Below are 20,984 nucleotides of genomic sequence, written 5' to 3' on the forward strand. Positions count from 1 at the left end.
GCCTGGCCCTCGCCGGCCGCCCAGCTCGCTCCCCGCCGCCCGCTCCCGCCCTGTCCTGCGGAGCCTCGGACTCCGGCCGCGCCCTTCGGCCAACTCCTCCCGCCGCGCCCGCGCCGCCTCGCGAGACCCGCTGGCCGCGGCCGCGCAGAGCAGCAGGAAGGGAGCGGCCGCGGCGGAGGGAGGACGCCCGGCCCGACTGTGCGGCCGGTGGCCCTGCTGGGCACGGAGGGCGGCGGTGGCGGGCCCCGCGGCCGGCTCTCAGGTACCTCTGCCCGGCCGGCCGCCCTGAGCCCGGCCTCGCTCCGGCCCGCGAGGCGGGGCCGTCGCGTAGGGGCCTTGTTGCGTTTCAGCGCCGGGGTCACGGCGGGGACGGGGTGGCGGCTCGGACCGTGGCGCCCCCCACCCCTCCCTCCCTCCCTCCTCACAGCTTTCTTCCTCTCTCCCCCCGCCCCCTCCGCAGTCCCGAGTCCGGCGGAGCCTAACGGAGCCCGGACCTGGCGGGGAACGCTGCACCCGCGGCCGGGCCCCCTGACCCCGCCGCCGCCGGCGCCACCGCCCATCCTCCTCGGTCCCGGCAATGGCCTTTGCATCGCCTGGGGCACTTGTGACTGACTTGGACAAGGAATATTAAGACCCACTCACTTCCGTCCCGATCCCGGCCGCACCGGCTCCTCTGGGCTCTTACCTGCTGCTCCTCCGGACTCTTCGGCGCTGGGGGCACCATGGAACAGAGTGGGATGGAGATTCCCGTGACCCTCATCATTAAGGCGCCGAATCAGAAATACAGTGACCAGACCATTAGCTGCTTCTTGAACTGGACCGTGGGGAAGCTAAAATCGCATCTCTCTAACGTGTACCCTAGCAAACCAGTAAGTGTCTGACAGCTGGGCGCAGCGGCCGGGGGCTCACCTCCCTCTCCCCCCCACCCCCCCCACTTTGTTTTGCGTTCCGAAGTTGTGTGAGGCTCTTGAGTGTCCGCGCCCTCATTCATCTCTTCCTTAGGAGGTTCAGTTAATTAACAAGAGTTGACAGAAATATTAAGGGACATACGGATTGCAGGCAGGCATAAAAAAATACCATTTTCCTTGGACTAAAAGTCATCAACCTAATATGGGATGACAGATGCATTCTTTAAAAAAAAAAAAAATAAAGAAGCACAACAATTCATATTAAAGCTGCTATTGCTTATTAGACTAAGATTCCTCTTTACTTTCAACACTGGCCCAGAAAGTTGCTCACCATTGTTGAAGAGCAAATGTTTTTATCTTGGAAATAAGTATGTGCCCCTGTAAAAATTACATGCTCAAGATTACCATATGTCTTCTAAGAAGCAAAGAAGTGTGAGTTTTAGACTCACATTCCTCTGTCCCTCCCTCCTCATTTTTCTCCTGTACCGGGACACAGACATTTCGCTAATTTACAATAGAAGAGAACAATCCTTCCACCCCCTCCACCATTTGGTGCATCTTTTTATTCCTTTCGTATGGCCACTTGTAAATCATTGTGGCAGTGTTTAACATTCTGAATCATATCTGGATATTGCAAAGATAATAAATAGGGACTACAGCTCCATCTGTTCCCAAAGGTAGGTTTGAAAGGACATGGTTGGTAATTAAGAAGTCTTGATAAGAAGGCATGTGATCTATATTCAGAAGTTGATGAATTAGGACTGTTTTGTGTTACAGTATTAAGTTTAGTTAATTTAGATTTCTGAAATAATTACAGAAATCCTGAGGTTATTGCAAGAATGGGAGGTTTAGAAAAACAATTCTCAGTTGGCATTAGCTGTGCTTGTCAGCACCTTGTGATACAAATATTTTTAGGACAGGAAATAAAAACCCAGAGGTAGTTAAGGACTTGGAACAAACTAGCTGGAACTCTTATTTAAATCTTTTTGTATGAAAGTTAAAATTTACACAAGGGATAACAATTTGTTTTAAAAACTTTAGCTTTATAAAAGATTTTCTATTGTATGTGATTGGTTTTTGCACAGTTTTGAAGTGGAAAATAGCTTTTCAGAAGTCAATTTAAAGTCATAGACTTCCATAGTACTGCTCATAGCATAGTCTGAATACCGTTCCTAAGTAATACATGTCCCAGTACATACTCTCAAGTATGTACTTAAGTGAAGTTCTTTATGCTATATGATTAAACTAAAGTCAAAAGGAACTTGGTTTGCAGTCTGATAGACCAAAGTTCTTACTTTCCTAAAACTTTCTCTTTTGTAAAAACTCTCTGAGGAATGTAAAGCATTCTGCCTTATCTGCACCCCTCCCAGCACTCACCTGTGCGGGCTGTCAGCGCCTACCTGGGTGGGTCAGCTGCTGGAGACAGTTACAAACTTCTCACCCTGTCCTCCTTATCTACCTGCTGTCTGGACGCCCTGGAGACTTGCAGGCTGTGCACATAATATGCAACCTAGTAATTGCCTGACTACCTAATTTTGTGGCAAACCCGACATTTTTCCTCCTCCAGCAAGCTTTCGCCAACTGAATTGCATTATCTGAAGGTTATTTCTAGGTTAATGAGAGTGGGTGGGCCTTGGGGCAGGTGGCATGTGTTTATTTTTATAGAACTTCGCTGAAAACTTTGTGTGGTGATTGGATTTGACAGGCTGACAGTTTAACTTAGTTGTCACATGAGAATTTGAAGTTTCGCCGTTGTTCAACAGACCAGCTGTTTAATAACACCCCAAAGCCAGAGGTAGTTCTCAGTCTAGGCCAGTGGTTCTCAACCTTTCTAATGCCACGACCCTTTAATACAGTTCCTCATGTTGTGGTGACACCAACCATAAAATTATTTTCGTTGCTACTTCATAACTGTAATTTTGCTACTGTTATGAATCGTAATGTAATTACAGTTATGAAATAGCAATGAAAGTAATTTTATAGTTGGGGGTCACCACAACATGAGGAACTGCATTAAAGGGTCGAGGCATTAGAAAGGTTGAGAACTTCTGGTCTAGAAAGTGGACTCCCCAAAGTTTTCTTTATCAGGCTGTAAGTTAGAACAGAGAACATTTTGCAACATAAGCAATGTTACAGGACAACTTAATGCATTACACAGGAAGTTTAGTTTCTTAGGACCACCCACAGTGATTACTTAACATTGATTCTATGTTGGTGTTTAACAGCGGTCATTTTTATGCCTCATTCTGTGCATGTCTGCCTGCGGGGGTGGGTGGACTTGGAAGCAGAGTGGGGTTCCAGTGCCTTGTAGAAGCACTTGTCCCCCAGTAAGAGGTAGAAAAGTTGGCGGCTCTGGTCAGCACTGCTCTTGCTGGGTGCGATGGTTTATGGGTCCCTGTGGGCGGTGGCCTGTAGGAAAATAAATGGAAGCTGATGGAGGGATAAGAATGGATATCTGAAGTTGTTCCTTTTAGGCTATCTACAGAGTTAGGTCATGTGTCTACATTGCTATTAAAGGATTCAGCAACAGTGTGTAAAATCTTAAAATTCTAGTTTTAATAACAGATATTGACTTGTCTTAATCATAGATAGTCTCCGCATGGATATTTTAAATACAATAAACCCACAATAGAAAAACTACCCCACCCAAGCACACTTTCTTGGGCTTCATTTATTTACTTTCACTTGGATTTTATTGATATGGCATTTGAATGTCTGTATGCCAGGCATGAAAGGGATGGTAAGAGTCCCTTACTCTTATGAAGCTGAGGTCTAGTGGGGGATACAGAGATGAAAGAAAATAGCTAATATGCTAATATTATGGAAATGGTGTTACAGCGAGGAATGTGCTGAGCGTGGCAGAAGCACAGGGAAGGAACAGTCGATGCGGGTCCAGGAGCAGGGAATGTGTAGCTGTTTTAAGAAGAGGTTCGTTCACAGGGACATTTTTCTTAGGGTTGGTAACAGTTTTAAGCATACCAGACGAGAACTTTATAAAAGCCTCTTCTGAGAGCTCCTGTTGCGCTGCTTCTAAGTACTTTATGCACTTTATTTCTTGGTGTGATAGTACTATGTAAAAAAGATTGTGGGTCCATAATGGGCTACACAGGGGAAGGTGTTTTCCTGGTAGGAAGTAAGGCAGTTGGACATCATTATTTTTAAAACTCAGATGTGGAATTGAGATCTTTGGAGTTTTGCTTAACTTTGAATGTTATTGATTATTGGTTTAGAACTGGGAAGTGTACCAATTCATGTTAATGGTATATGTAGATAATATTCTAATCAGATGTTTGTCATCGCTTCAGGACTTCAGATTTTGAGATCCTGAAATGTTGGTGTTTGCTACTAAGGGGTGAAGCTGCCTGTGAAGAGGTCCCTTTTACTTGTTTCAGACTTTTATGTGGCTTACACTTACTTACTTAGAGCTGTAAATATCAAAATGGTTGAACTTCATGTTATCCAGTAGAACACACTATCCTGGAGAAAACTTGAAAAAAAAAAAAAGAAAAAAAAAAGAAAAATAAGAATCTCTAAATCCATTAGGCCCCTTTCTCGTTATCTCTCTCGTTTTTTTACTCTCTCATACATACATAATTACTGAGATGGATCTGACTCACAGTGAATTCAGTTTTGAATGCAAACCTTCCTGGAGCTTGTGTACCTGGCTTTCCCTTGGTCAGTGTTGAGGTCAAATGCCTGTGGAACATGTCCCTCAGTCCAGGGTAGGTTTCCTGCATCTTGGTGCTTCTGTTGTTCAAGAAGTCAGTTTCTTTACTCAGGCCTTCCAGCTCAGTTAGGGAGATTTGTGCTGGTTTTCAAATTGTTCCTCCACTCTGAGATTCTGTTAGAAATAAAGAAAACAGAAATAGAACTAGCTGTGTAAGTTCTATTTCAGAACCCAAATTGCCTATAATTGAGATGGACATCTGACTCATTATCAGTGAAAATGGCTTGTGTAATATAATTTGAGGTTATGTCTCTTAATTTTGTAATTCCCCATTATCTTATTTAGGCAGGTCATTTAAAAAATATCTGCTTAACCACCTCTGAACTGATTCAAAGGTACTGTAATCCATACATATTAAAAAGCATTTATAAAACAATTATAACATTTTAGTACATACATTTAAGAGGGTTTCATATCACATAATATGGTTCAAATTTTTAAAACTTTATTAAATTGAGTGTGAAGGCTGATGAAAAGTTGAAAGTTTTGAATGAATGTGGGTTAAATTTGTTTTAAATTTGTTCCTTACATAAATGCATACTAATTTTTAAAAGGTTTTATTAAAAAAATATATTTTTTATTGATTTTTAGAGAGAGGAAGGGAGGGGAAAGCAGAGCAGTGATTGGCTGCCTCCTGCAAGCCCCTACTGGGGATCAAGTCCAAAACCTGCCTAGATTTGAACTGCAGCGGTTTGGTGCAGGGGACAATGCCCAACCAACCGAGCCACACCGGCCAGGGCAATAAACACTCATCTGATGGTCTCAGATGCTTTTATTTAACTATTAGAGTTAAATAATAGTTAACTATTTAACTATGCTAACTGCCATTTACTAAATAGTTACCATGTGTACCAGATATTCTACTGAGCACTTTATCTGTTTTATCACATTTATTCCTTTTATCTCATTTATTCCTTTAGAGATACCTTATGATGTTAAGTTTTATTATTCTCTCTCTCTCTCTCTCTCTCTCTCTCTCTCTCTCTCTCTCTGTCTCTCTGTCTCTCTTTTGCCCAAGTTCATAGAATTCTATGTAGTGGAATTTGAATTTTAGGGACTTGGCCCTCTCAGTTGTATGTTTGCAAATTAAAAGAACTATAAAAAGAGGTCTATGTGTTTAGCTGGTCTGTTATTTAACGGCTACAGATGAATGGGTTGCATAACCTTAATACTGTTCTAATGCATCTCAACTTAGTGTATGGTTACTTCTACTGATTTTGATAAATGATGGGAAAAATAGGGGTATATACTCTCTTAAGAACTCAAAGCCCTATCTTCTCACAATCCTGCTTGTTCATGTGAACCACAGCAGGCATGTCCTCTGGCAGTCCCTGTGGTATCTATACCTGGTTTGTGCATGGCCTGTGAGTGGAAACAGCTACGCAGGGAATGTCCCTGTGGAGTTCTAGAGGAAATTCTTCTGTTAGCTCTGTGTGCTGGTGTTGCTTACAGTTGTTGCAAGGAGATAAGGTTTGGAGACAGTTTGGGTAAACTGTGCTTCCATTTATAGTGTTTGTGAATTTCCTGGGGCTTTAGGTGGGCTGATCTAGTGGGAGTGGGGGATATGTTCCAGTACAGATTCCCAGAACTCACTTCCCACGGAAATGATGTTTGTGCATGTCTTGGGAACCAGCTCTTCAAAGCTGTTTGGCACTTGTGACAGCTGTATGCAAGTACTGAAATGTTAACAGTTACTACTTTCAGAGGACTCGGTCATTGTTCTTTGAACTGACATATAAGTTGTAGATTGCTTTAACTGAGCTATTTGATTATTTTGAAGTTGGATATACTAAGGACATGGTTTTTTAAAGCCATGCATAGTTATGAGAGACTCATTTAGTTCTTCACGTGAAAAATTTAAACTTTTAATACCAACTAGGCGACTTCTAGAAATATAAAGTATTGCTGGCTTTGTAAAACTCAACTACCAGAATCTAGTGATATTTAATATGTGTTAGGGATGCATATACCGTAGTATTTTATCTATTTTTGGTATCTGAATAAATGTTGAAAAGTCAGACACTTTAGATAATAATATGTAACTTTTAGAAAGAGAAAAATCTTTCCCCAAAGGATTAATTTTGCATTTTTTACTGGCCTTTCCTCACCCTGTTTAATTTTTTAGAGTGTCTGTTTAGTGGGTGGCAGAGTTTTGGGGTCAGCTGGTTAAGCAGCTGTGCATTCGGAGTGCTGTAGTTCTCTCTCTGCCTTTTCGGGCCACCATCAACTTGGTCATTTAGATGGCCATGCAAGAGCTGGGCAAGAATATGCAGGTAGAGTGTCTGAGTCAGGAAGGGGCTTAGTATATTGGAGAGCTAAGTGAACGCCAGTTTGGCTAGTGAGTGAGGCGGTAAGAATACCATCAGAGGAGGTCGGGGAGAGGCAGAAAACAGACCTGCTGGGACTGTCTGGCGGTGGTAAGGAATTAGCTTTAAATCCAGTGTGGTGGGAATCCAGCCGAGGGACAGGGTTGGTTTGCACTTTTAAAAGATGTTCCTAACTGTACTCCTCTCCTTTTCTCTCTTATTCATTCCAATTAAGTTTGTCCAAGTTGCTTTTATGAAGACCACTAGTGATTTCCATGTTGCAGGATACTCTGAGGGAGCACAGAAATAAATAGAATATTGTAGTATGAAAGAAGGACACTGTGAGTAATAACAAAAGCCTGGAACTACTCAAATATCCGTTAGTAAATGGTAGCATCCTAATATATAAAGAGCCAGGGTCCATAACGTCCAGAACGCCCGAGCGGACGACCGAAAGCCAGGGTGCGTGCAGCAGGCCGGTGTTGGGGACTGGCGAGCTGGCCGAGCTGCTGACCTCTGAGTCCCTTCTGGGCGCAGGCGCTGCAGTGACCCAGCACTGACTGCCACCACCAAGGCAGGGGCGATGCAGTTGGTTGGTGAGTCCCGCCATTGTCCCATGATTGCCCTGCAGAAGGAGGCCCAGGCCACTGGCTAAGGGCTCCACGATTGCCCCAAAGAGGGAGGCCCAGGCTACCCGCTGGCAGTGGTGGGTGGGGCCTCCCTCTGCAGGGTGATCAATCCTGAGGCTCCTGAACTACAAGAGAGTGCAGGCCGAGCTGAGGGACCACCCCCTGTCAAACCCCCCCCCCCACCTGAGTGCATGAATTTCATGCACTGGGCCTCCAATGTCTGTATAATGGAGCATTATGGACTGCCAAGAAGAATGGGGAAGACATCCTAATTTCCAGGTTATATTAAGTGGGAGGACAAGGCACAAAATATTAAGTAGAGTGTACTAGCTTTTATGTGAGAAAAGGGAAATACTTGCTTATATTCAGATTTGTTGTGTTGTTAAAAAAGAAATAGTGAAAGGGAAATTCAAAATTGATGTTTCTATCTCTCTCCCCTTTTCCCTTCCTCTCTCTGAAGTAAATAAAAGCATACTTTAAAAAATTAGGGAGGGAACAGGGACAGAAACTAAACCTCTCTGAATATATCTCATTCTATAATTTTTACTTTGTTGCCATATAACTTAAAAAATTAAATAGAAAAAATGGCAACACAATAATGTAGTGATTCAATGTGAGGGTGGTGACATAACTGCAAGAGGAATTATACCAAGTAATTTTGAAACAGTATTTCATCTATGTATTTCTAGTGGGATACATGTAAGGATGGAAGAAAGCCATAAGACATGGTAAACTTCATCCGAAACTGTTATTCTTATTTTGAGGTTGTATACAGTAGGATAAAGCATATAAGTAAGTTTGCTAATGGCATATTTTGTTTGTTAATGTCATTAGGAAATTTGGTAATTGTATTTTATTATGTCTACAATAAATATGTTACCATTTGCTGAGCTCTTAATGTCTTAAGTGGAATTTGGAAAAACAGAATTCTTAAAATATGTCAGTATTCTGCTTATTTGTGCCTAAATGGAGTTTACTTTACTCATTTTTAGGCATGTTATTCCCAACCTTTATTTTGTATAATTAGAAAAAGTTGAATTATTTTCTTTGTCCCATTTCTTAGTTGACGAAGGATCAGAGATTGGTGTATTCGGGCAGACTGCTTCCCGATCATCTGCAGCTGAAAGACATTCTCAGAAAAGTAAGCAGATCTCTACCACTACTCGGTACCAGACACAGTCAGAGTGTGAGAGGAGATTTGTTTTGAAATTTTATCAATATCCAACCAGTTCATTTTTCGGATACATAAAATCAACCCTTTGGGTAGCATAGCATGTAAACATGAGCTAGAAAGTAAAAAACAGTGATAGATTCCAGTTAGTTTAGGTAACAGTTTTGTATATCTCTCTGATAGCTAACTAGGATTACACATTATGTTCAGGTGATTGGCATTTTGTGCAGGAAAACTCTTATCAACTTACCAGTAGTGCAGAAGTGGAGAGTTCAAGGAGTGGTGCAGGATTTTCACTGAGGACAGTCTCCTCGCCTAGATCCCCTTTGACCAAATTGTATGACATTTTAATACAAGTTGCTTGGGTTAGGAGTTTAATTTCAGGGCAAGAAATAAAAGGAAGCCCAGTTGGTCCACCAGTTAGCAACCTTGAAAGCTGGTGCTTTGAGCTAAAATATATTTCAGTGTAGCTTTTTGATAATCAGCTGGAATACAGTTTTCGTGGTTTTTTTTTTTTTTTTTTTTTTTAATGGCAACTTTTAACTCATTGTTTATTTGTGGAATTTATACTTTTATAATCTCTCTGCATTTGTGATGCTACATTTTGTTTGTGAATATATAGCTTTGATATTTTGCCTTAGGTCTTTGACTTAACTCTTAAAGTTGTTCGAGACCAATTTAAGAAATCTGCATCCTCTCCTTTTGTTTATGATCATCAGAGAAACTAAGAAATCTTATATCAGTATATTCCTCCTATTCAAAAGTTGACATTCTCACTCTGCCAGTGTGACTTCTTGCTGTCATTTTCATTTTAACTAGTAGTTTCAGTTTGCCAAGGTGGTTTAATAACTTCTTACTCTCTCAAAAATAGTGGAATTTGCAGCAATTTTTCTTTCTCTTTTTAATAGACTATTTTTTTTTTAGACAGTTTTAGGTTCATAGCGAAATTGAGCAGAAAGTACAGAGATTTCACTTTTACTCCTTGTCCCCCCACATGTACAGGCTCCCCCACTAACACCATTCCATTTTAGAGTGGAACATTGCTTACAGTTGATGAACTTGCATTATTGACACATCATTATCACCCAAAGCCCATGTTTTACATTAAGGTTCCCTCTTGGTGACATTCTGTGGGTTTGGACAAATGTAGAAGGACATGTATTCACCATTATAGTACTGTACAGAATAGTTTCACTGCCTCAGAATCCTCTGTGCCTCTCCTGTTCATTTTCTCTATGTTTTTATGCTTAAAAACATTGATGCTGTTTACTCTTTAAAGTAGAGATTTATTTTATTATTTTAACCCAAAGATAGCTAGTTCGCACTGGAATGTTTTTAAAAAAGGTTCTTGCTGCCAGAAATGGTTTCTAACCAGAACACTTAAAAATGTTTCCGTGGAAGGACGGACGGCCCCTTATATAAAACACTTTGAATAATATGTTTACATTATGAATAGATCTTTGAATTGTTTTTGTTAGTCAGTGAACCACTTCTTTTTTCAATTAAATGCTGCCATTAGCTTTACCTATTTAGTTAAAGGAACATTCCCAAAAGGTGAACAAATGCTGTAGTTAATTCAATTAGTATTACCTTAGTAGATCTCCAAGGGTAAACATCTTATATTTCATTGCTTTTTAATATTCTATGTTCTGAAGCTAAAAGGATATTGTAAGTCAGGAGTGCCTTCTATTTACCTTATTAGGCACATCTCATGTCAGACTATCGCTGGAAGTTCTTCTTAGCATTCTACTAGTAATACTAACTTCTTTCTTTAAACTCCTAGAGCTTGTAGTTTGTGCTTCTTAGTTCTGTGCAAAAGACTGTTTTATGTAGTTCTCTAATTGTGCTCTAATGCAGTGTTTTTCAACCTTTTTTGGGCAAAGGCACACTTGTTTCATGAAAAAAATCACGAGGCACACCACCATTAGAAAATGTTAAAAAATTTAACTCTGTGCCTATATTGACTATATATAAAGTAATTCTCTTGAATAGGAATCAAATAAACACAAAGAAAGTATTTTATAATTACTTTATTATGAAATATTAAGTAAACAAAATAGTGAAAAATTATAAAATTCTTGTCTTGTCTGCACCTACGGCACACCAGGCAACATGTGCCGCGGAACAGCGGTTGAAAAACGCTGCTCTAATGCGCCAGTCTGATCTTTTAACAGTGTCATGAGCCTCTTCAGGGGAGGGGCTGACTCTTACCTTTCTGGTATTCACCTCAGAATTAAGCACAATTCTAGACTTATGGTAGGCATTGGGTAAATTCTTAGTTTCCAGTAACTTTGTTTCTCTTTCTCACAACTGGGCATCTTCCTTGTCTTCCTGCCCTTTTCTTTATCATATTTCATTTTTTTTTTTCTTCTTATAAGTTGCTGAGCTATCCTGTGTTCTTCTCTGTCCTTTATTTTCTTTCCTTTCTCCATCTTATTTACTTGCTTCATGCCTAAGTATATATACTCATGTAATTGCTAAGCTAGTCATTTTTAGAAATTTTTCCTTCATAATTATAGGTTTATGGAAACACATGGAATATTTGTAGAATATAGTTCAAACGTATGCTTTTACTTAAATATAAGTATTATAGATAAAACCAGATTTTGACTGAAAAACAACAACAAACAAAACACACACACAAAAAAAACCAAACTATACATCCCCTTGCTAAAATTAAGGCAAATGAGATTATGGTGAAATTATTTGAGTTTCTTTATTATAGCTGCAAAATCTAAGTAATGGAAATATTTTTACTTCTCAAAGTTTACAGGACTAAGCTTCAGCAACTATTGCCATTCCGATATTAAGGTGCTAGATGTTTTCATATTGAAATAATAGGTTCCATGACAGAGCTTTACAGCACTGTTTGCTTCAATACTCCTTTGTATAGAAAGTAATCATTTTTTCATATAGCAGTTACTGAGTGTTTAGACCATTTTCCAGGCATGGAGAAAATGTAGAATTCAAAAGGGCTCCAAATTCTAAAATGGTGAATTTACCTTCAAACAACAACACCTTCTTACTAACAGATGGCTATGCCGGAAAGGAACTTAAGTTTTGAGTCAAGAATTTCAGCTGAGCTGCTATTGACATTTGCCTGTGCATTTCCAGTGCGACCCTTTCAGTGTGACCTTCTTTACTTCTAGCAAGACGAGTATCACATGGTCCACCTGGTGTGCACCTCCCGGTCTCCTCCCAGCTCTCCCCACTCCAGCTCTCCACACTCCAGCAGCCGTCCGGAAGGCTGTGAAGCGTTGGCATCTAGTAGCAATTCTGTGAGTCGTTTGGGAGGAGTAAATGATAATTTCTCATATTTCTTTTGCTTCTAAAAATTAAGTGAAAAAAACAAAAAACAGATCAGTTGGAGCTTGTGGGTTGTGAGATGGTGTTTTGAGTTAGGGATTTAAACTTCGTTTTTAGAAGTACGTTATACAGTGTTATCTCTTGAAGACTGTTCCCCTGTATGCAGATCAGTAATCTAATAGTCAGGAGTTTAACTACTAAAATACTAAGAAAACAGAATTATGATCTGTTACATAATATAAGCTCTAAGGCCAGGAAAATTTCAGAAATAAGGTGTTGAATATAGTGTATTTTATTCAAAGTGGATTAAATTATTTCAGTTTTAAATATGCTAAGTCCTCTTGAAGTAGATTGTTTGTTCAAGAATTTTATTTTATTTTTAAATATTTTTATAGGAATGGGAAGAGAGAGGGGGGTAGAGAGAGGGAGAGAGCAAGAGAGAGAGAGAGAGAGAGAGAGAGAGAGAGAAATCTATGTGAGAACAAAACATTGATCAGTTGCCTCCTGCACACCCCCTACTGGGGGTTGAGCAACCTCGGCATGTGTCCTGGCCGGGAATTGAACCAGCAACCTTTCGGTGTACAGGAGGATGCTCCAACACCATCTGAGGCAAGAATTTTACTTTTCAAAAAAATGACTAGATTTGGGCATACATTCCAATTGTAGGAGGAAAAATTACTTAACCTACTCAGCTCTGTTAGACTTGGGTATTCATTTCTCCTATCTTAGTTTTTCATTAACTAAAATTGTTCCGGAAAATTTTCTTAAACGTTTCAACTTAGGCGTTCCTTACAAGTACTAAAGACACTGTCCCAAATCCTTTTATCTTATTTTTGGTTTCCCATTAAAGCTTTGAAGGTGAGCGAAAAGGATTGGATGAGCGGAAGCTTGCTTTAAACTTCCTGGGCAGAGACTTTTATACTGCTAAGTACACTTTCCTTCTTGTCAAGAACTGAGCCGAAACTGTAAGGAAGGGGATGAGTGGCAGAGGTGATAACTAGATGAAAGACCTTCAGTAGCTGCTAGTTAAATGGTCCTTTAAGATCTAGATCCTCCTGTTGCTGTATTTAATTACATGTCATCAATGGCAGTATTCTCTAGGACCAGTTGTGGGAATTTAGCTTATATTAAACTGAAATATGTTTTGCCAATAAACCTAAGGGCCTGGGTCTGTTTCCCACCTTGCTCCAGAGGGACAGTCATCGGCAGTGGCATGAAGTTCTGTGTTGTAGTCTTTGGGCACAGTTGTGTTGGTTTAGTTTTTGTTTGGTTTAGTTTTTGTGTAGTTTAGTTCTAGAATCCTCTGACTTGTCCAGTGGTTCCGCAGCCATGATTTCCTGGCGTTAGTATATATATGTTAAGTTTTCAAGGTGTAGTATAAAAATATGAAATGTGTCAAAGGAAAATTAAGTTGAATTTTCCTTAATGCTTTAAGACTAAGAAATTTCAGTAGTATTTGAAATTGTCTTAAAAATCTAATCATACGAGAGTTATCTAATGAGGTCAGAAATCCTGAGTTCTAAAGAAATAAGGCTGGGCTGCCAAATGGCTAGGCCTTTCTCCTGTTAACTTTCAATTAGCCACCTTTTTATGGTTCACTTTATGAGAAATATTGTCAAAAAAAGAAGCCTTTCTGAGTGATATCCCTAAGAATCAGAGTCCCCAGTGAGATATTTGGTATCTTTTTTGTGTGGAATAACATCTTAACGAAAAGCTTGTGTTAGTTTTGCAAAAGACCAGTGTTCTTGGGACCTTTTACATGGCAGGATGTAGGACGGGAGCATATGCTAAACAGACATCCTGTCACTAGGAGGGCAGTGCAGCTAAAACACAGTTTTAGCAAACCTGGATGTTCAAATTATATTGTACCCAGGTATTTTATTTATTTATTTTTTAAAAATATATTTTATTGTTTTTTGGTTTTTTTTTTACAGAGAGGAAGGGAGAGAGATAGATAGCCAGAAACATCGATGAGAGAGAAACATCGACCAGCTGCCTCTTGCACACCCCTTACTGGGGATGTGCCTGCAACCGATTGTACCCAGGTATTTTAAATGGAAGAGCTATAATTTATATAAAATATTTGTGTTTCACATTTACATAGAACATGATAATTATTTTCAAATATTAACAAATTGGGCGGTCTTAAGGCATTACATTGTTTAAGGCTGTTGAGTCTGGTGAATTACATCATTGGAGCATGAGAATTTTAAAACCCCGATTGATACCTTGTTCGTATTTTTAAAAACAATATTTTTGGTATCTTTAAACTGACAGACGTTGAGAACTGAAAGGAATCTTGAAAGTCTAGTTCAATCTTATTTTTTGTAGGGAAGCTGAGATTCAGAGGCTAAGTGAAATGTTTAAGGTCATGTTCCTTGCTAATGTCAGAGATAACACCAGATTCTAGATCTTCTGATTTCTAGCATATTCCTCATAATTTTAAAACAATGTGTTATTAACAGCACGTTATACAGTAACTGGCACATAGGAAATGGCACAGGAATTGGTACCATTATTGAGCACTTCCTGTGTTTTAGGCATCGTGAAAAGAACTTTTCATATAATTTAATCCTCACAATTTTGTATGCTCTTTTTGTATACAATAACTTCACTACTTAGCCTTTTCTAGTTGATAAATGAACTGTTGTATAATTAAGAAATTTTGATTTTTCTGGACTCTTTAGTCTCATCAGAATTAAAGTATCTTCTTATGCTGGGCACAAGATTCAAATGAGTAAATTCCTAAAATTCACTGTTTGCAGAGGGATTTCATCAATACTTTTTTAGCACTGTGTCTATAACCTCGTGATTGTAATAAATTAAATCTTCCTAAAAAAATACTTACATTTCTGTTTATAGAGTCCAGATCAGTCAGGATCAACAACTCCATCATCCAGTCAAGAAACCTTGCCGTTAGCTGTCAGTTCTTCCTCAGAAGGACTGAGGCAGCGTTCCCTCCCCCAAGCACAGACGGACCCCGCACAGAGTCATCAGTTCCCATACGTAATGCAAGGGTGAGTGAGTTCCTGGTAGCCGTGGGCCTCTTCGAAGTCTGTTTCTCCCGACTTTCATGGTAGCCCTCTGCAGTAATCAGTGCATTTGAAGTTTATTCCGTTACCTAAGTGCATATTTTGAGATTAGAGGGTGAAGTAGAGCAGTGCTGATGAAAGCTGCTCATGTATCAGAATCATCTAGGCTGTATTTTGTAGTTTTTAAGGTTTGTGCTAATCACCTGGGGATCTTGTGTAGATGCAGGTTCTGATTCACTAGGATGACTTGTAGTTCAGAAATGAAAATTTAGAGAAATGCTTTCAATTCCATAGCATTCAAAGACATTTCTTTATCTCTTTATGGCAGAAATGTAGACCACCAGCTTCCCGGACAAGCTGCTCCAGCCGGATTCCCAGTGTACCCCGCTTTCAACCCGCTGCAGGTGCTGTGGTGGCAGCAGATGTATGCTCATCAGTATTATATGCAATAGTAAGTGATTTCAGTATCTTCACTCACCGTGTTAATTGCTTTATTTTCTGCTTTTATCCCTAGTAATTTGGGATTACATTTGCTGATGTATTACATTAACTTGTAAAAATTATTATAATGAGTTCACAAACATCTCAGCAGATACTTATTAAAAAAATCAATTGGCTATATCCCTGATGAACATAGATGTCAAAATCCTCAAGAAAATATTAGCAAAACGAATCCAGCAATACATTAAAAATAACAATCAAGTTGGGTTTATTCTACTAGAACTGATAAATGAATTCAGTAAAATAGTAGGATACAAAATAAATATCCAAAAATCAGTTGCATTTTCATTTATTTATTTTTATTATTATTATTTTAAAATATATTTTATTGATTTTAGAGAGGGAGAGGGAGAGAGAGAGAAACATCAATGATGAGAGAGAATCATTGATTGGCTGCCTCCTGCATGCCCCCTACTGGGTTTTGAGCCCACATCCCAGGTATATGCCCTTGGCCGTAATCAAACCTGGGATATGTCAGTCGGCAGGCTGACACCCTATCCATTGAGCAAAACTAGCTAGGGCTCAGTTGCATTTTTATATACCAGTAGTGAACTATCAGTTAGGGAAACTAAGGAAATAGTCTCATTCACAATTGCTTCAAAAAGAAATAAAATATCTACGAGTAAGTTTAACCAAGGATGTAAAAGACCTGTACTCAGAAAATTACAAGACACTGAAGAAAGAAATTGAAAAAAATGCAAGCAAGTGAAAGTGTGTGTGTGTGTGTGTGTGTGTGTGTGTGTATATACACATACATACACACCCTGTTTCCCCGAAAATAAGACAGTGTCTTATATTAATTTTTGCTCCCAAAGATGCGCTAGGTCTTATTTTCAGGGAATGTCTTATTTTTCCATGAAGAAGAATACGGTACACATTTATTGTTAAAAGAAAATATAGGAAATTTATTACCTGTATATGGTACAGTAGTACGGTAGTTGTCAACACAAACCAGACAAACTGTGAATCCTACAGTATTAAGAATTTACTCATTTATTCAATGACAATCGTGTCATCATCTTCTGGAACATCATCATAACAATCCAATTCTTGAATTTCCTGGTGCATTTCTTGTGACTCCATTTCTTTCCGAATCAGTGGATCAAATCTCTCATGTTTAGGGGCGGCCTTATTTTCGGGGTATGCCTTCTATTTCACTCAGAAGGAAACCTGTAAGTAGGTCTTATTTTCGGCAGAACGACTGGTTGACCAGGTGCTATGACATGCACTGACCACCAGGGGGAAGACACTGAACACAGGATCTGTCCCCTGTTAGTCAGTGTGCTCCCACAGTGGTAGTGCCCCTTGGCTGATCAGGATTAGTGGCGCTCTCACAGCAGGCTGATATCCATAGGCCACACCCCTCACCAGTGCACGGATTCGCATACCTCTAGTATACCATGTTCATGGATAGGAAGAATTAACATCATTTAAATGTCCATGCTACCCAAAGCAATCTAAAGATTCAGTGCAGTTTCTATCAATATACCAATAGTGTATTTCATAGAACTAGAACAAATATTCCAAAAATCTACATGGAACCACAAAAGACCCTGAATAGTTTCAACAATCTTGAGAAAGGACAAAATTGGAGATATCAATTATACTAGAAGATCATATAAAAAAAACATAAAATGAACACTATGTGTTTATCACCCAATTTCAGCATTTACCAATTCATGGCCATCTTCTACAACTTTCTCCCTAGGCTTGATAATTTAAATTCTATATATATTATTTTACTGGGAGTATATTATAGGAAAATTTTTTCTGATTTTTCAGAAATTAAATTATAAGCAAACTTTAGAACCACAATTCTTTACAGGTTAACAAAGGACCTCTACCAGTGGTCCCCAGATAGAGTTCCTAAAAGTCAGGATTGGGGTTGAAGGGTTAATATTTTAAAATGCTAATACAAATAATTTATCACTGACATTGGACACATTTATCATGACTAATATGCATTTTTTAGACCACTCCTTCAAAACCTGGGTCGGAGGGGGAGGTGGTTAGGGACTATGTAGAGTGACAAAAGGGTAACTTTTGTTACCTTATAAAGTATTTAGTGCAAAGGAGAAATTATTGATTCATGTGGCTCTTCTTATCTCCCCTCCATTCCCCCAAATCAGGTTGAGGAATAGTGATAGTCCATATCATGTTTATGAAAAATACATATGGCTTATCCAAGATGCTTTGAAAAAGTATATAGTGTGTGATCAAGTTCTTCCTTTTTCAATATTTATTTTGGTGACTCTTCCAGTCAAGCTGCAGTTTCAGCTCAGGCCACATCAGATGCCACTCCTGCCCAGCCTGCGCCTTCACAGCCTCTAAATTTGGCACGACTTCCTGGAGAAGAACCCCCACCAGCTGCTAACTTAGTGGCCCGAGAAAATCGACCCATGAATGAGAATGTTCAGATGAATGCCCAGGGAGGTCCGGTGCTAAACGAAGACGACTTCAATCGAGACTGGCTAGACTGGATGTATACGTTCTCACGAGCCGCCATCCTGCTTAGCATTGTGTACTTCTATTCCTCTTTTAGTCGCTTTGTCATGGTCATGGGAGCCATGCTACTGGTTTATTTGTGAGTGATGTTCGTTACCTTTCTGTGGTTCCTTTTAATGACTTTCTGAAACTGTTCAGTACAGAATCTGGCTTATGGTCATCTGTCGTGAATGTCAGATGAGGAATATGAATGTCAGGTTTTGGAGATCTGGCAGCAGAAACAGACCAGGTTATGTTGAGTGAGAACGTTTATCAGAATTGTCTAGAAGCAAATTTTTCCTTTATTGTCATTTATAAAAATTATTAATTTAGCTATTAATATTTAGAACTGGTGGAAGTATATGATTCATTCTTGTACAAAGATGTTCTTTTTAATTATAGTTACTATAGTAAGTCCTTTAGGTACAGGTCAGATTTTTTTCTTCATAAATAGACTAACTTTGCCTTACCATAAGAGGCAAGCAAATTATCTAGTTGAATTTCATTTTATTTAAAAAAAAATATTTTATTGATATTTTACAGAGAAAAAGAGACAGGAATAGAGAGCTAGACAATCATCGATCAGCTGCCTCCTGCACACTCCCCACCAGGGATGTGCCGGCAACCAATGTACATGCCCTCGACCGGAATCAAACCCGGGACCTTTCAGTCCACAGGCTGACGCTCTATCCACTGAGCCAAACCGGTTTCGGCTGAATTTCATTTAAAAAAATAACAAAAGGTTTTATGACTCCTGACATGTCTTAATATCTAGTATAGATATTTAGTTCTCGGCCTAAAATAGGCGATGTGGTCCTTTCATGTAATATAGTTCTAATCATTTTTCTCTTATAAGACACTAATGTTTCATAGTTTTATAAATAAAAACAGCTGTGACTTATTTTTTTTCTCTTTGTTTTCCAAACAGACACCAAGCTGGATGGTTTCCTTTTAGGCAAGAAGGAGGTCAGCAGCAGGCTCCCAACAATAATGCTGAAGTTAATCATGGACAGAATGCAGACCACCTAGAACTTGAAGAAATGGTATGTTAATGAGGTTTGTATGCTTTCAGTGTGGATGTGTCCTCAGCAATGTATGAGGCAACATGAAAAAATAGTCTTATGTGTTCCATAAGTATTGGAGGAATAGCACATGAAGAAAAGTTAACATATAAGCTGTGTGGTTTCATCTGGAAGAAGTGGGAAGAACCAATATTTTTCTTCCTTAAAATAGCCTAGAAAGAAAATTAGGCACACAGTGAGAATTTTGTATTAAATTGTTAGTTGTCCCTTTGAACTCAAACACCAAGGAATTTATCAATTTTGGATTTAACAAAGATTTCTAATGACCAGTTGAGTACCTTTTTCTATCTCATGTTCCTTTCTCCTGTAGGGAAGAACTTAACTCTCTCCTTTTTTGGCATGCGTGTTTGCTAGCTGCTTCCTCACTTAGGAGTACACTTCTTGTTTTGTTTGGAAGGAGCGTCTCATGGATGATGGGCTTGAAGATGAGCATGGAGAAGAGGCAGGCGAAGACGGCAGTGCACTCCACAGGCCTGGACTCATGGCGTCCGCGTGGGCTTTCATCACCAGCTTCTTCACTTCACTAATACCAGAGGGGCCTCCCCAGGTCGCCAATTAGATCTGAAAACTGCCAGCTACAAAGGAAGGTCTGGCTTTAGGAACGTGACTTAAATAACAGTGCAATTTCAAAAAAATTTATTACTTCCTTTTCATCATCATGTACAGAGGTGTTTTTTTCTTTAAGCTTCTCATGCATATGAATAGTTTAAGCACAAGTGAACTACTAAATGTGTGATTTAAAAAAAATTCTAACAGAACATAGTATAACAACATTGGTCTTCCAGGTTCTATTAATTACAATTATGTGTATTAAATCAGACAGGCCTATATGTGCATCTTATTTCTTTAAAGAGCTGCTTCACATATAAGTATTATAATAGCCCAGCCCCAGTGTATAATTTGAATAAATATTATCTATTTTCTGAGTTATCCTAAAAGTTTTAAACAGAATGACCTCATAGTTTTTAAAAAGATTATTATTTACCTAAAATACGCTAGTAGCTTCTTGCCCAGCCATAAAGCAATAAACTTCTCAATGATCTTAATTTTGACATTTGAATAAATAATGGAAACTTTTCTATTTTAAGGGTAAGTGTCCCATCAATTGGAATCAGTACCTTAAAAAAAAAAAAAAAAGGCAGCTCTTCAATGGAATTAATAGTGATAAAAAATATTTGTTATAAGCAGTACTTTTATAAAATAAGATATGCCTGAAATCATTCCCTGTAATTTTTTAAAATAAAAGGTCAATTATGTTAAACTGTCTTAGGGGATATTTGTTTAAACTCTTCAGTAATGTACACAGGAGGTGCAAAACTTGATATAAATGTAAGAAGTTGTTGGGAAGGGTTGCTGAAGTCTTCAAAGTCATTTTCGCCTGTTCCATTCCAGATGGATATCTAGTTCTCAGGTGGTCCAAAACCTCAGTAGCTCTGGAAAAAAAAAAAAGCCACAAAAAACCTTGTGTGAGCCAATTCAGTATTTCAGATGAAAGGAGTAAGTTTCTTACAGGGAAGCTAATTAAAATTGGACAAATGAGGATAGGAGGACTTCCATGGGCAAACTTTCTCTCATAGGAAATGTATTACACAGTTAATGGTAGAACAAAATGGAAGGTTAAATACATCCATGAATTATTCTCTAGGTTGTTTACTCATAATGCTAATGGTGACATTTCAAGGGATAACTGGTTTACTTTTTGAAAAGTAAAATTAGGTTTCTGTTCATAGATGTCAATCAAGACATCATGATTGAGTATGAGCAGCTGAACCATAAAAATACAAATAGGAAATATAGACGATATCTATATAATACTGGGGTGAGAAAATAACTTTATC

At 39.0% G+C, this 20,984-nt stretch overlaps 1 protein-coding gene and 1 long non-coding RNA gene across 5 annotated transcripts; both read left to right on the forward strand.

Annotated features, from left to right (window-relative positions):
* Positions 1-117: 117 nt before the first annotated feature.
* Positions 118-19,974, forward strand: HERPUD2 (HERPUD family member 2). 4 transcript variants are annotated; one of them, XM_036429878.2, is made up of 9 exons: positions 118-262; positions 461-869; positions 8,634-8,711; positions 11,891-12,019; positions 14,910-15,064; positions 15,408-15,530; positions 17,841-18,164; positions 18,993-19,107; positions 19,544-19,974. In XM_036429878.2, the coding sequence occupies exons 2-9, from the start codon at positions 723-725 to the stop codon at positions 19,703-19,705; spliced, it is 1,233 nt and encodes a 410-aa protein (XP_036285771.1). In that variant the 5' UTR covers positions 118-262; positions 461-722; the 3' UTR covers positions 19,706-19,974. The 4 variants fall into 4 exon arrangements, with proteins under 4 accessions (XP_036285771.1, XP_036285773.1, XP_036285772.1 ...); XM_036429880.2 differs by lacking the exon at positions 11,891-12,019; XM_036429879.2 differs by lacking the exon at positions 8,634-8,711.
* LOC118714485 lies at positions 13,281-14,243 on the forward strand. Its single transcript, XR_004986607.1, has 2 exons — positions 13,281-13,920; positions 14,093-14,243. It is a non-coding gene; the product is annotated as an uncharacterized LOC118714485 (long non-coding RNA).
* Positions 19,975-20,984: the final 1,010 nt, after the last annotated feature.

The sequence above is a fragment of the Pipistrellus kuhlii genome, unplaced genomic scaffold (genome assembly GCF_014108245.1).
Source record: "Pipistrellus kuhlii isolate mPipKuh1 unplaced genomic scaffold, mPipKuh1.p scaffold_m20_p_10, whole genome shotgun sequence".
In the NCBI taxonomy this organism is placed as follows: Eukaryota; Metazoa; Chordata; class Mammalia; order Chiroptera; family Vespertilionidae; genus Pipistrellus; species Pipistrellus kuhlii.